Here is a 12,731-nt window from a genome sequence, read left to right on the forward strand (position 1 = left end):
TTACTAGTTTTTCTAGATTACTATTAACAAAATGTCTAAAGATATCATTTTAAACCATTTTTTTTTTTTGCCAAGTTGTCTGCTATGTGCAGACAGCAGTGGTTCTCGAGTTAGGTGTCTTTTTAATGCCTGAACTATTTTTTGCTTTAGTCGTTTAAGTGACTTAAATAACTATTCAAATTATTTTGAACGTCAGTCAGCTAAAAGGACTGTACTAAAAACGTCACTGAAAAAGACAAAAAAAAAAAAAGACAGCCACTGTCCAAAGAAGAAACACTTGCAGAAAAACCTCAAGACCTGTTGCTGAAGACCAGTAAAAAACAAACAAAAAAAAACAAAACACACACACACACACACACACACACACACACACACACACACACACACACAAAAGAAACAAAATAGAAAAAAATAGAAAAAATAGTCTGGCTACCTGCAAAGAAAATATAAAGAAATGAAAGTGACTGTTGCACAGCACTACAGACAATAAGAAAATAATGTGCAAGGGTAGGAGCAGAAAAATAAATATAACCTTTTAAAATGTTCTAGTGGAATAAGTGAATAAAATAAAAGTAAAATAAAAACTAAAATTAATACAAATGAATAGCTTCACTTTTATTGTAGTATATTCCCTTTGTAGGCAGCAAAGTATTAATCAGTTTTTCTAAGCTTGATGTGAATAAGTCACAGCTAATGTTACAATGACCTGATATAATTACTGTGTTTAAATGTAATCACAGAGCGGGCAATCTTTGCAGCAGAGCCTTGTGAATAAATATAATCCAACGCTGCTCCCTTCTCTTTGCCAGAGATGATCGTTCTCTTTCATACAAATACTGTGTGGAGTAAGAACAATCACCTGTGATAAACTTCAACACACAAAGAATAAAACACCTTTAAGGTGGGTGGAGAAGCATGCATATAAACAAATTTTATGATTAATTATTTCAGAAATATTTATTTTTCCCCGACACGTATCGAGTATGTTCTCTCATATGTGATGTGTACTTAAAGGCTTAGGGATCAGCGTCATCCTTGAAAGCTGAGATAATAATAATCATATTGATCTACGTCCATGACACTTGTGTTCAAATATATGTGACATTTCCATGCTGTGACCTGGCCCAAAGGTCTGAACCACCAACAAAGAAGTGACAAAGGAAAATTCAAGCATTGCATGGTTGTGCCAAAGGGAAAATGCCCGCTTATCAGAAACTCAAATAGAGCTGTATTTGTAAACTCACCTTCTCAATGTCCTCTAAAGTCTTGTAGTACTTTGCTTCAGTTTCCTGAATCTCCACTAAGCAGCAGTTTCTCTTGTCATCTTCTGTCATACCCATTTTCTGCAGTGAGAATCAGATAAAATAATCAGTGACGACGATCACTTTGAACAGTTATATACTGCTAATTGTTTCAGTGATTATTTTTTTATATGTTACTAAGAATACATTAAAGGCTAAAATAACAGGGTCAGCATCACTAGTTTGCAATTTAAAGGACCACACAATGCTTTGATGTTTCCATCAAACTCTGCAACACTTTATTTCAACCTGTACTTGAATTTTTTTTTTAGAAATTTTTGTATAACACTACTTCTATAAGAGCTGACTGTTGTTTTTATGAATTCCCAACTGTATGAAAAGCAGACTTATGACAAAGTGTTTGTGTCGTGTAATCCATCAAGGCCGTCGACTTGCGTTATCAGCAAGAGATAATGCAGTGCAGTCTTCCAATACAGTCACTTTTAGTCAATTTGCATGTAAACTCCTTTACTCTGCAAACATAATGAAATACTGACAAAATGAATTTAGACTTCATCTGACAGTTTACACAACTTATAGTCAGCTGTGCTTTCCTTTGCCAGGATGATCCACCCTTCATCATCAACATCTTTTTTTATGTAGCCTATGATTTTTCCACACTTAAGAAATTTTTTAAAAGCTGAGACATTAGGAACAAATCTAACCCCCCCCCCCAAAAAAAAATCTAACCCCCAATTATTGTTGTTTTTCTGTTAAAACAAGCAGAAATAAATGTAAAATTAGACATGTTTTGATACATGCTCGATAATCCAGAGAAGTGATTCTGTTCAACTGCAGGCAGCTGAACAGAGTTTTCCCCACAGGTTTACAAACAGTGGTTACGTAACTATTGTTCATAGGGTTGGGAAAACCTGCAGTCAGCTGAGACTGGATGCGTGATGAAACGTTTCTCCCACTGAAAGCTATACATCCAGATGAACAGAATCATCCTTCTGGGAATGATTTTTTAAAATGTATCTGATTATGTCAAAGATAAATTTCTAAATATTTAGCACAGCTGGTGCCATGGCTAGAGATGGTGATGACACTGGCTATGACAGAAGGATGCAAAATAATGAGCTTTTGAGCGTCACTGTATGTGTGGGTTAGCTGGTTTAAGAAGACGTGTAAAGAAATGTACATGAATCCAACGTTGTCAAGGCAAAACAATGCAAGCAGGCATGCTGTGATGGAGCCAGGTTAAAATGTGAAAAAGAGTCAAACTTCTACAGAGGGCCTGATGTCTCCATCTTCAAATGTGTATGTATGTGCATGCTTTGTTGAAAGAACAGTATACTGTAAGTGAGAAACCCTGTTGATCATGGCGAAACACACCCACACACATAGGCTTTGTTTCCATAGATTTTCCTTTTTTATGTTGTAGTATGATTATGAGCACCCTGAGGAATTAATAGCTAAGCCATCTGGAGTAGATCTGGCTGTTGATAACCAGTGCTGGTAATACGAAAACTGGCACTAACAATGCAAAAATACAAGTCCAGGCCTTAGGCCAGCACAGGATCAACCAATCCGAGAAGTAGGGTTCAAAGCCAGCAGCATATTGTTTATTTGCTTTAGTGTGGCAGCTGGCGATGCTAGCTGAAGTCAGCACTGCAGTTACAGAGCTGAAGTCACTAGCTCTGAGTCAGACTGAACCAGATGGGGTATCGTTCACCATCGGTCCAACGGTCAGTAACTTAATTGGCAGATCTTTCTCTTGGGATGCTAGGAGTTGGTTTTAAATAAGGTGGTGGAGGGAATTTGCTGACAGGGTGTTGTGAGTCACAAGCACAGTGGCACTCACCTGCATGTATCTGATCTGCAGCATGAGAAAAGCAGAGCAAGTCAGAAGTAAAGATTTGTCACTGATTATGAAAGAGACATCTGCTACAGTTGAGTTTAGAGACACGATGTCATGCAGATACCGTACGACAATGACAAGGCCGACCACAGAAATAATCTAAAGCTAGTTAAAAGTGAGTGGGGGTGTTTCCTCTGGCACTATTAGTTCATTGCATTCCTGTAATGCAATTCGTTATGGTAAAATGAAATCATGCAAAAGAAAATTCTTCCAAAGAGTGGGGAGAGTTGCAGTGATTTAGTCATAGACCGTCACGTAGCACATTTGTACGGTATATTAAAAAACAACAACAAAAAAACGCAATCAGTAATTGTGAAAAGAAAACAAGTCCTTAATGATCAAACAGGAGTTCTCACCATGGGTTGTCGTACTTCCACTTTAATGATGTCCTCATAGATGTCGTCCCCATCATCCTCGCATGGCACACAGTCATAGATGTCATCCTCACCCAAGTCATGTTCACTGGGGGAAAACACATGCACTTTAGATGAAAAAGTCCATCTAACCACCAACCTTCAAAACCAAATGATAAAAGGTCTTTTCTCACACCTCCACGTCAAACTTCTTTGAGTGCACAGACCAGGTGAACTAGCTTGTTATCCTTAACAAGCCCTGCCTGAAGGATACTAGTGATCTAGGCAAGGGAACACAGAACCTGGTGTTCACAAAGCTCCAATAAGTTATGAAGTGGCATCTCTCTTTAATGTATTTATGTTGTTTTGGCACCCAGCTAGCTCACTGACCTTTAATTAGGCAAGCAGCCAGCAGAGCACCGACAGTTACTGTGGAGAGGAGGATCTCCTGGGAAAGATTCTCATGCTCTGTGAGCCAAAACTGTGTCTCCCCCTGCTCCGTATAAGCAATTATTGTTTGGGAAACTTATTGAGGCGGCAGGGATCCCGCAGCAGGAACACACTTTGGCAAAGGGCCCATCTCGATGCAGTTAATAAGAAGGGAGCTTTAAGTCGCAAAAGGGAAATAAATGATTAAATACTGTAAATAAATAAAGAGAGTTGCCTGCTAAATAACAGAGGGCAACTGTTTGAACTTGCTCGCTTGTTTAAACAAAATTCCATTTACCTAGGCTGTATTCAAACACAGGGAGCGTAATGTTCTTGTATTACAATAAGTTGCCATAGATTCAGCCAACTTCAGTGATGAAGCCCTTTCTTTTATAATTAGTTTAGAGCATGATGAATAAGCTGTTAATTACTGTACTTGGTTCTGAAGGGTGCTTTGATCGTGATTTCTAAACAAATATATGGACATTTATTCATGGTGAACATGGGAAATATCATATGCATCTAAAAATATGTCTGTGTTATTAACTTTAATGGTGGTCTGACTCCCAAAAGGGATGCAAATTTAGTCACTAAAGGAAAAAAAATGATCTTAATTGCTTCCACGCTCTGTGCTGAACTCCAGTTTCTGTGAGGGTTGACAACCAAGACACACAAATGTACCATCCACCTCCATCTTTTGTTATAGTTCCCAACATTCGCTGCCCTGAAATCTTCGGGAAAAGGACGCCTAAGGTTGAGGCTCAGTGAGCATCCGCTCTTTTTGAATGTCCTTGAGCAGAACACCAGCTCAGGGGATGCTGTTTTGTACTCTGACCTCTCTGAGTGAGAACAAGAAAGAAGAGGGTTTGCTCTTCTTGGATGAATGCTGCATCCTCCAAATGGATGTGCATGTGATCCCTAGCACATAAACCTGCCTGTTTGTGCATTCTTGAAGCACAAACCTCACTGCAGTCTGGCTAATGGGGGCCATAACCCAGCTGCCGTTATACCAAAACAACCAGATCCAGACCACAAAATCCTAATTCCCCTTTAAGATCACTGAAATTGGTTATTTTGTTGAGCTTTCATAAGATTTATTAATTCATGCATATTTGAAAACAAGATTTTGTAGCACAGGTCTACAAAAAAAAAAGAAAAAAGAAAGAAATCTTGTTTGTAGGTTGGTGGATTCCATCCACTGTGATGTGACCTTCTACACATGCCATCAAGGCAGTGGCATCCCTGCTTTCACTGCTGTCAGGGGAGGAAAAAAAAGCGAAGTGAGAGAAATGCCCTCAATCAAATATGCAGCTTTACCGTAATGCTGGTGCTCAGGTGCGTTTGAAGTTTTAATTGAGGTGACTTGGTTCACTATCAGCACTGCGTTCCATCTTTCTTCATTAAGTAAAAGTGTCTCATGTTGAATACTGAGAAGGCTGCGTGGGAGGACAATGGCCACCTGATGCTGTCCCTTCAGTATCTCCTCTCTGAACTTTGAGACTACAGCACTCTCCGCAGACACAGATGAGCGCCATGACAGAAAGGCACTTTGGAAAGCAGGTAATTCACATATTTTTTTGTTTAATTCCTCAGACAGAGCTTTATATGAGGGAGGTTTGGTGCAGTGACATGAATGTTGCCTGTTAAGAGAGCGAATAGGAAGTTTGTAATATCTAGTTCGTTTTTATCTATTAGAGAAAGCTTGGCTCACTGGAACATTTGTTAACATCTGTTAGCTTCTTCATCTCTCTTAGTTATTCAGTTTGTCACTGATCTTTTTTAGCAAGTAAGTTCAAAATGTATGCATGTTCTTATTAATGATTAATGAGTAATTACTGCATTATACTGATGAACCAGATGCGTAACTGATTATGAAAGCCAAACTTTTCCTCTTTCTTATTTCGATCCATATTCAAAACATCATGCCAAGTTTTACTAATATGTGTTTTACTTATATGCCAACAGATATACAATATTTTATCTTGCTTGCATTTAGACAACCAATATTCATTATGATATTTTCCTTGTTGATTATAACAGATTGTTGCAAAATAGCATTGAGACAACATTGGAAAGGAGGTGTTTTACAACCGTTGTCATATCATTAATGTTAAAGCAAGTAACAAGTAAAGTAAATAGCAATCATTACCACACTGCTGAGCATTTTTCTGCTGGGAAATTTTGGGTCCTGGAATTTGTATGTATTTTCCTTTCGAAATGCACCACCCACTGACATTGTTCAAGAACAAGCACATCCCCTGGGGGAGGATGCTGCTATAAAGGTTTTACTAGCACAGGACACCACAAATACCTCCTCAGAACTGCTTGAGGAACACAACGAAACAGCCCAAGGCATTGATCCAGCCTCCAATCTCTGCAAATCTTAATGCAATTGAGAGGACTGGGGGGTACAATCCTGAGCCACAGAGGTCCTGCCTGACAAGACGCAAGACGTCAAGCACTGGCTGCAAACGTCCAGGTGGGACCGTCTGTGCTGTTCTGGTCCAATATAAGCAATATACCCACCCAGCAGATGGTTTTAATGATGTGGCTGTTCAACATAGTATGTGTAGTCAATCAAATCTGTGTGTGTATACACTGTGGGTATGTGTGTGTGTACACACACTGTTAGAAAGGGAGAGAGCAAGAAAACAGTAAGATCTTTCTATCCAGTTTAGTAAGTCACATGAGAATTATACAGCTTATTTCTTTATACTAATAAAAATTGCATTTATGTGCATGTGCACATGTGTAACCATCACAGTGAATGATTAAGGAATGGAAGTAGAGGACCTAAGGACTAACAAATTGGGTGTGATTTTCTCTCTGATTACACAGTGACAGGCTAAAGGCTGTCTAGTGTGCTTGCATGCAATTGGCCTGCTGTAATGTGCTTCCGGCCTTCAATGACATAGAGTTAACATGGGGGTAGTAGAATGTGACTCATCATATCTGAGCTACTGAGCACATGTCTCTGAAGGCTTGGCTGCTTTGTGTATTTTTATTTAAATTTCAAAAGTTGTTTTTCTTTGTTACTGCTTCAATATTCTGCCCCAGCTCTGACCCTCCACACTGTAGCTACTAAACTGCATTTGTGCAGTTCAAAATCAGAATAAATGGGGCAGTAGTTTAGCTCACTGGGATGTGGGAAAAAAAACCCTGTGGGATTGGCACATATACCACAGAGGAGAGCACAGATATTGGGGCAAGGTACTATAAATGGAACCTGGAGCTTTCCTTAAGGTTTAGGGCCACAAATGTGCCTCGCTGTAGAACATTCACCGCATTTTGATAATGTGCACATGAGCAGGGAAGGTTTCACTACACTGCATAAAATACTGCATCATGGGGACACTAATATACTTTGGAAATGTATAGAAAGAAATCTTGGCTATATATAAAACATTAGTTTGATGGAAAAAACTGGGAAAGCACCTGATATCAACACCCTCGGGCACAGATTCTGATAACCTTAGAGGAATCAATACTGTACTATTTCCAAAAAGGCAGCAATGCATATGACATCATTAATAGCACAGTTTCTCTCCTTGATTGTAAAGATTAAAAGATGATAAATACTATTACTATGTAATACCAGTCATTTAGAGGCATGATGCTACTTAATACCTTGCATTAAGAAAAAGAAAGAAAAACAAACAAACCTTAACTGAGCTCACTTCATGTTATTGACTTTTCATGTCAACCTGCCTGAGGGATTAATGGAGCAAAATAAAATGCAAAAGAGTGACACAAAAGGTTTGTGACAGTGCATGCTTCGGAATGGAAATCTATGTGTTCCTTTCGCAGAGCAAGAGTCCCTTGGCGACTGTGCCCGATCCACCCTGATTTCATGGTTTGTCAATTCCAGGATGGAGTCATTCCAGATGGGAAGAACTCTCAGCTAAACGATGTGAGGACTTGACTTGAGAAGGCCAGAGGGGAGAGGCACAAAGTTTAACATATTAACCTGTGAGACCTCAATTAGGATGAAGGCTGACCTCTATCTGAGTCATACAGTATACTTGTGGAAACAGATACAGTCCAGCAGAATGCCAAATCATCATATACAAATAAACCATAAGTGCACCTATCAGGGAATCTCCATTCCATTCATTTGCACTGAACATTTCTGGGTTAGCCCATAATGACTGCTTAAAGTATCATTTGACATTCTTCCGCCATAATATTGTAATTATGGAAATCTTCTTGCGACAAACCGTCACATGCCTAAAATGACACATGCAATTTTCAGGTAATCGAGAAGTGGGCATCACATGTCTTGCCGCCTCACTCTACTCCAGCAGCGCCCATCAAGCAGTATTTGTGGGGGTGATAATGTGCCTGATGTGAGCTCTCTCTCTCCTTGTGTGTTATGTGTAAAAAAGGGTAACTTGACCGCTGTGACGTGACGACGTCTGCAATTCATGAGTAAAAACAACTTCAGCCAAGCAGACACGAGCTCTTTTTCATGCTCACTGCGTTCAGGAGAGACTCTATCACCTGCAAAAGCTTTGACAATTGTGAATTAGGAAAAAAACATTAAACACAATCGCTGAACTTCACCAAGTCATAAAAGGTTGATTTCATTCCCACATGAGCGGCCAGAGCAGCCGTTTCATCTCAGCCGACATAATGTCAGTTTTTAAAACTCAAGTCAAAATCCATTTTTACAGACATCGGTCAAACGCGGTTAGCACCCACCAAACTTAATGATGCAGTTCTATTGATTTATATTGTTTGCTGTATTATTTCTGTTTTACTTTTCCCACACAGCTTTTCTTTTCCACACTTAATATTTTTGGTGACAATATTGCAGTATTATTTCCTACATGCTGTTGTTTTTATGACACCATATGTCCTGCCATTGCACTATTTTCCTCCACTGGGATGCTTGTTGCACAGAATAGTTTTACATCCATAAAAATTATTACTGCGGGAGGATTATCGCTGTCCTCTCTCTCACTCTCGCAGTTCAGTCACGCACCCGTCGTAAATTACGTGCGCATCAATATTTCAGACTAATTAATAAGCCTCTGAGAGCAGGGTTATTGCTAGCGTGGCCTATGTGCTACTGTGTCCAACTGTATTAAGTGAAGGACATGCTGATGAATCAATTATGCTTGTGTCCATTGGTGAAACTAAATGCATAGATGTTCAGTGGAAAAGGTCAAGAGCAGCTGCACTAGAGAGCAGCATGATTAATTTAATAAGACCCAGCCCTCTGGACCTACAGGTTACACAAAGAGCAAAGTGTTACAACACCACTGACCATTTCAGGAAAAAGAAAAGATTAACTCAACCTGCTGCCATGGTTACAGAGGCTAAAACCCATCAGTGGAGAAAGGACATTTTGGAGGTTAAAAGTTAGAGGCAAGACACTAGTGCAGTCGATAAGTGTCATAATGGAACGCCTGTGACTGTTTGCTGTGCTGGGCTATTGTTGCTACTGAGGTACACACTGACTAAAACCAGCGCATCTTTCAGCAACCTGGACAGTGCACACCACTGTCATTTTTCAGGTGTATTTAGAACCACGGTAAACACAGGGAGCATTGAATAAGATTGACTTTTTTTTTTTATTATACACACACACAAAAAAATTGTTTCATGGGTTTCATGGCATTACTCCACAAGTTTTCAAATTCTCTGGTTAAAAATCATGCGGTATCCAGATTAACCTCAGGAGTTCTTAGGTAGGCTCCAAACATGATTTATAAGTTGTCCTCCCACACACAGAATTGAAGTTTATAAAGAAGAATGTGCAGAGAGAAACGCACCAACCTCGCTCACGCTACACACCATGAATACAGAGACTGGAGGGAGGCAAGCCCACAAAGTGGATAAACTGAAACAAGACAGGCTCAATATAACAGTTCAGACAGTCTGACGGAGTTTTTCCTGCTGTTTTCTATTTAAATAAATGTTTATTGATATATAAAATTTACTGTTCACAAAAATCATACCCAATTATTGATTTGCAATTAGATTTGCAGGGATCCTAATGATAATGTTAGGTGTTAGAAATAGCTGCTGCCATGCATAATGGTCTCTTTTCCTGCTGCAAGCTGTTGCACTTTGTTGGCTGTCATTTGTAATCCAACTTTTTCTTTTTTCTTTTTTTTTTCCTTTTATCTCTGCCATTGTTCTTTGCTCTGTACTAGATAAGGAGTACAATTTGTGTGCCAATCTGCGAGCACACCGTGTTATTTTTAGAAAGCCTGCATCCACGCTGTCCTTTTCACCTCACGCCATATCTGTGCACCTTGGCTCTCCCTCTGTGTCTCACTACTTGAAAACCCCTTCTCTAAATAAATGGAAAACAAAAAAAGGAAAGCAGCCTCTCACTATGCTCTTTTTCTTTTCTTTTTTTTCCCTTTAGTTTATGTTCCATGGTAAAAGCCCATGTTCCAAGTTTTCAGGGCTTCATATCTGGAATTAAATCCATTACTAGCCTTTTTGGCTAGCCCTGCTCTTCTGGTGCATGAGAAGATGCTAAAGGATGATTATGTATTCAGCGAGCATATATCTATAGCTCGCATGCTCGCCTTTCTATAACTCGCTCTCCTCCCTCCTATCTATCTATGATAAATGACACCATTCTCAAAGCCTTTAACTAATTATTTTCCATTAATCCGAGTCAAGCGGCTGCTGTCATCGCTGCCAACTCTGAGCGCATCTTTCACAGACAGAAAAACCCACCAACCCACCTAATATGCACCAAACCAGGCAACCCGTTACAGAAGGAGGTATAGAGGCAGCTAAACCTGGAGTGATGCTGGTGTTACTGTGGCAACAGGAAGAGTGGCAGAAGGCTCTATGCGTGTGTAATTAAGCAGTTAGAGGAAATTGGCAGAAGTGACAATCACAGTTCACTTTTAAACTTCGCGAGGTGCGTCACAACCGACAGGTAGAGAACTGTTACATAGTCAGATGCTTTTTTTTTTTGTATAACTGGTGGTTCATGTGAGCCTATTCAGATTAGAAAAAACAATGTAAAACTATACATAAAAATGGGGGTAAAGAACAAATGAAAAACAACCATATGCTGTATATCACTCATACTTTAGTCGATGCAGAAAAAGCTGTTGTTTGTATATTATTTATCTGTTGCAACATAAAATTATAATGAAAAAACTTTATACTTTATAACTTTATAAATCGGAATATTTTGAAACAAAGCCTAAAATTTTTTAAAGAACCTGGCATCGCTATACAAATATATGTGCATATAAATATGCAAAACTTGTGGGCCCAGGGTAAAACTTTTGGCACTGTGGCCATTTCATAAGTGCGAAACATTTCACCTCCCACATCCAACTTTATAATCAATGATTAGCAATTAAAAAGGGTCAACATTTAAGTGCATCAGTCTTTTGTGTTAATCTTTGCCACAAAAATCTAAATTACAGAACTCAGTTTCAGTCTACATTTCCCCCTGGTTGTCCATGTCCTACTCTTTATGTAGGACACCCTCGACTGAGTTAGCGTTTGCTAGGATATATGGTGTTCATGGGTACATTTAGGGTTAGGAAAAGTCTTCGGAGAAATAACACAAAGTCCCCCTAGGTGATGAAAAACAGTTTGTGGTGAAAAGAAGACTTACTCTGCCAACTCCTCCAGGCTCCGGTACACATCATCCTCATTCTCAGCAGTATCCTCCGATGGAAAAGGTCTGGCACACACGCACACACACATATGCAGACACACAAAAAAAAACAAACAAAAAACAGAGAGTGAGACAGAGTACAAAATGCTTTATCACTGCAACAGCTCAGTGTTCCAGGTAGAAAAATAACTAGTCAGAAACGTCATGTTACATCTGTCAGGTTGCCACTCTTTGCTCCATCATTTCAACAGCACAGGGGCAGAATCTATTCAACAGAGGACCCCATCAGTCACAAACAACATTGTCAAAACACATCAACATACTGCTACTGGCTGATAAAAAAAGAAAAAAAAAATCTGCCATCTTCCACCAGCCAACCTTCTCAGGAATTCAGGAAGGAATACACTATTTTTTCTTCAGATGGCTAGGCAGGTGGCTCATATATCCTCTCACAGGGTTTTTGGACAGCTTGTCAAGGACCCTCAGGGGCAATGTAAGGGACTGACTATGAAATACAAAAAATGACCAACCTGAATGCAACCTTCACTGCTTACACGAATCAACTGATCCTATGCTGAAATTTCCCTTTCCTGCAAACACTGTCAACAAACAATCCTCCAAAGGAGTAGCAGAGCATAGAAGTGGAAGATTAATCAACTAAATCAATAAACAGCATATATTTATCTCCAAGATTTCTGCCAACTTTACTCTCAAATGCATGATCAGTGTAGATCTCAAACGACCAACGCTGTTAAATATCCTTTTTTACCAAGAGCAGATTGTGACTGCTGCAGATTATAGCCTATTAGCTTAATGCTGTGCACAACTGAAACCCATTAAAGTCACTGAGGTCATGATCAGTGCTAATCATCAAAACACAAATGGCAGAGAAACGGTTTGTGTATTATTACTACACACACTCTATACCCTAGGACAAACAGTAAACCTTATGTAAGTCTCCAAATCCATAACACTCACGTTGTTTTACAGCTTACACAAATACTACAATTATTATCATTATTTTAATACAATGATAACAGCTTTTAGAAAAGTAAAGCATGGTTTCTTTTTTGGTTTCCCAGAAAAAGCAGAGCACCAGAATTGGACCTTGAACCTCCATTTTATGCCACTGTAAGTGATTTCACTTGCAAGGTATCACATTTTAGTTTCAGGTGAATCGC

The 12,731-nt window shown here is 39.2% G+C and overlaps 1 protein-coding gene across 9 annotated transcripts in view; it reads right to left on the reverse strand.

Moving 5' to 3' along the window:
- The window catches only part of vav2 (vav 2 guanine nucleotide exchange factor), a 193,036-nt gene that overhangs the window by 42,672 nt on the left and 137,633 nt on the right, over positions 1–12,731 (reverse strand). For 6 of the 9 annotated variants that reach the window (XM_005725626.1, XM_005725620.1, XM_005725622.1 and 3 more), the window contains exons 4-7: positions 11,548–11,616; positions 3,519–3,624; positions 3,106–3,120; positions 1,245–1,343 (exon numbers count right to left, since the gene is read on the reverse strand). In XM_005725626.1, coding sequence (XP_005725683.1) covers positions 1,245–1,343; positions 3,106–3,120; positions 3,519–3,624; positions 11,548–11,616 — 289 coding nt within the window. The remainder of the gene's footprint in view (positions 1–1,244; positions 1,344–3,105; positions 3,121–3,518; positions 3,625–11,547; positions 11,617–12,731) is intronic. The other 3 variants (XM_013908922.1, XM_005725627.1, XM_005725621.1) reach the window with 1 other exon arrangement.

The sequence above is a fragment of the Pundamilia nyererei genome, unplaced genomic scaffold, assembly GCF_000239375.1.
Source record: "Pundamilia nyererei isolate P.nyererei 1_Seehausen unplaced genomic scaffold, PunNye1.0 scaffold00016, whole genome shotgun sequence".
Classification (NCBI taxonomy): domain Eukaryota; kingdom Metazoa; phylum Chordata; class Actinopteri; order Cichliformes; family Cichlidae; genus Pundamilia; species Pundamilia nyererei.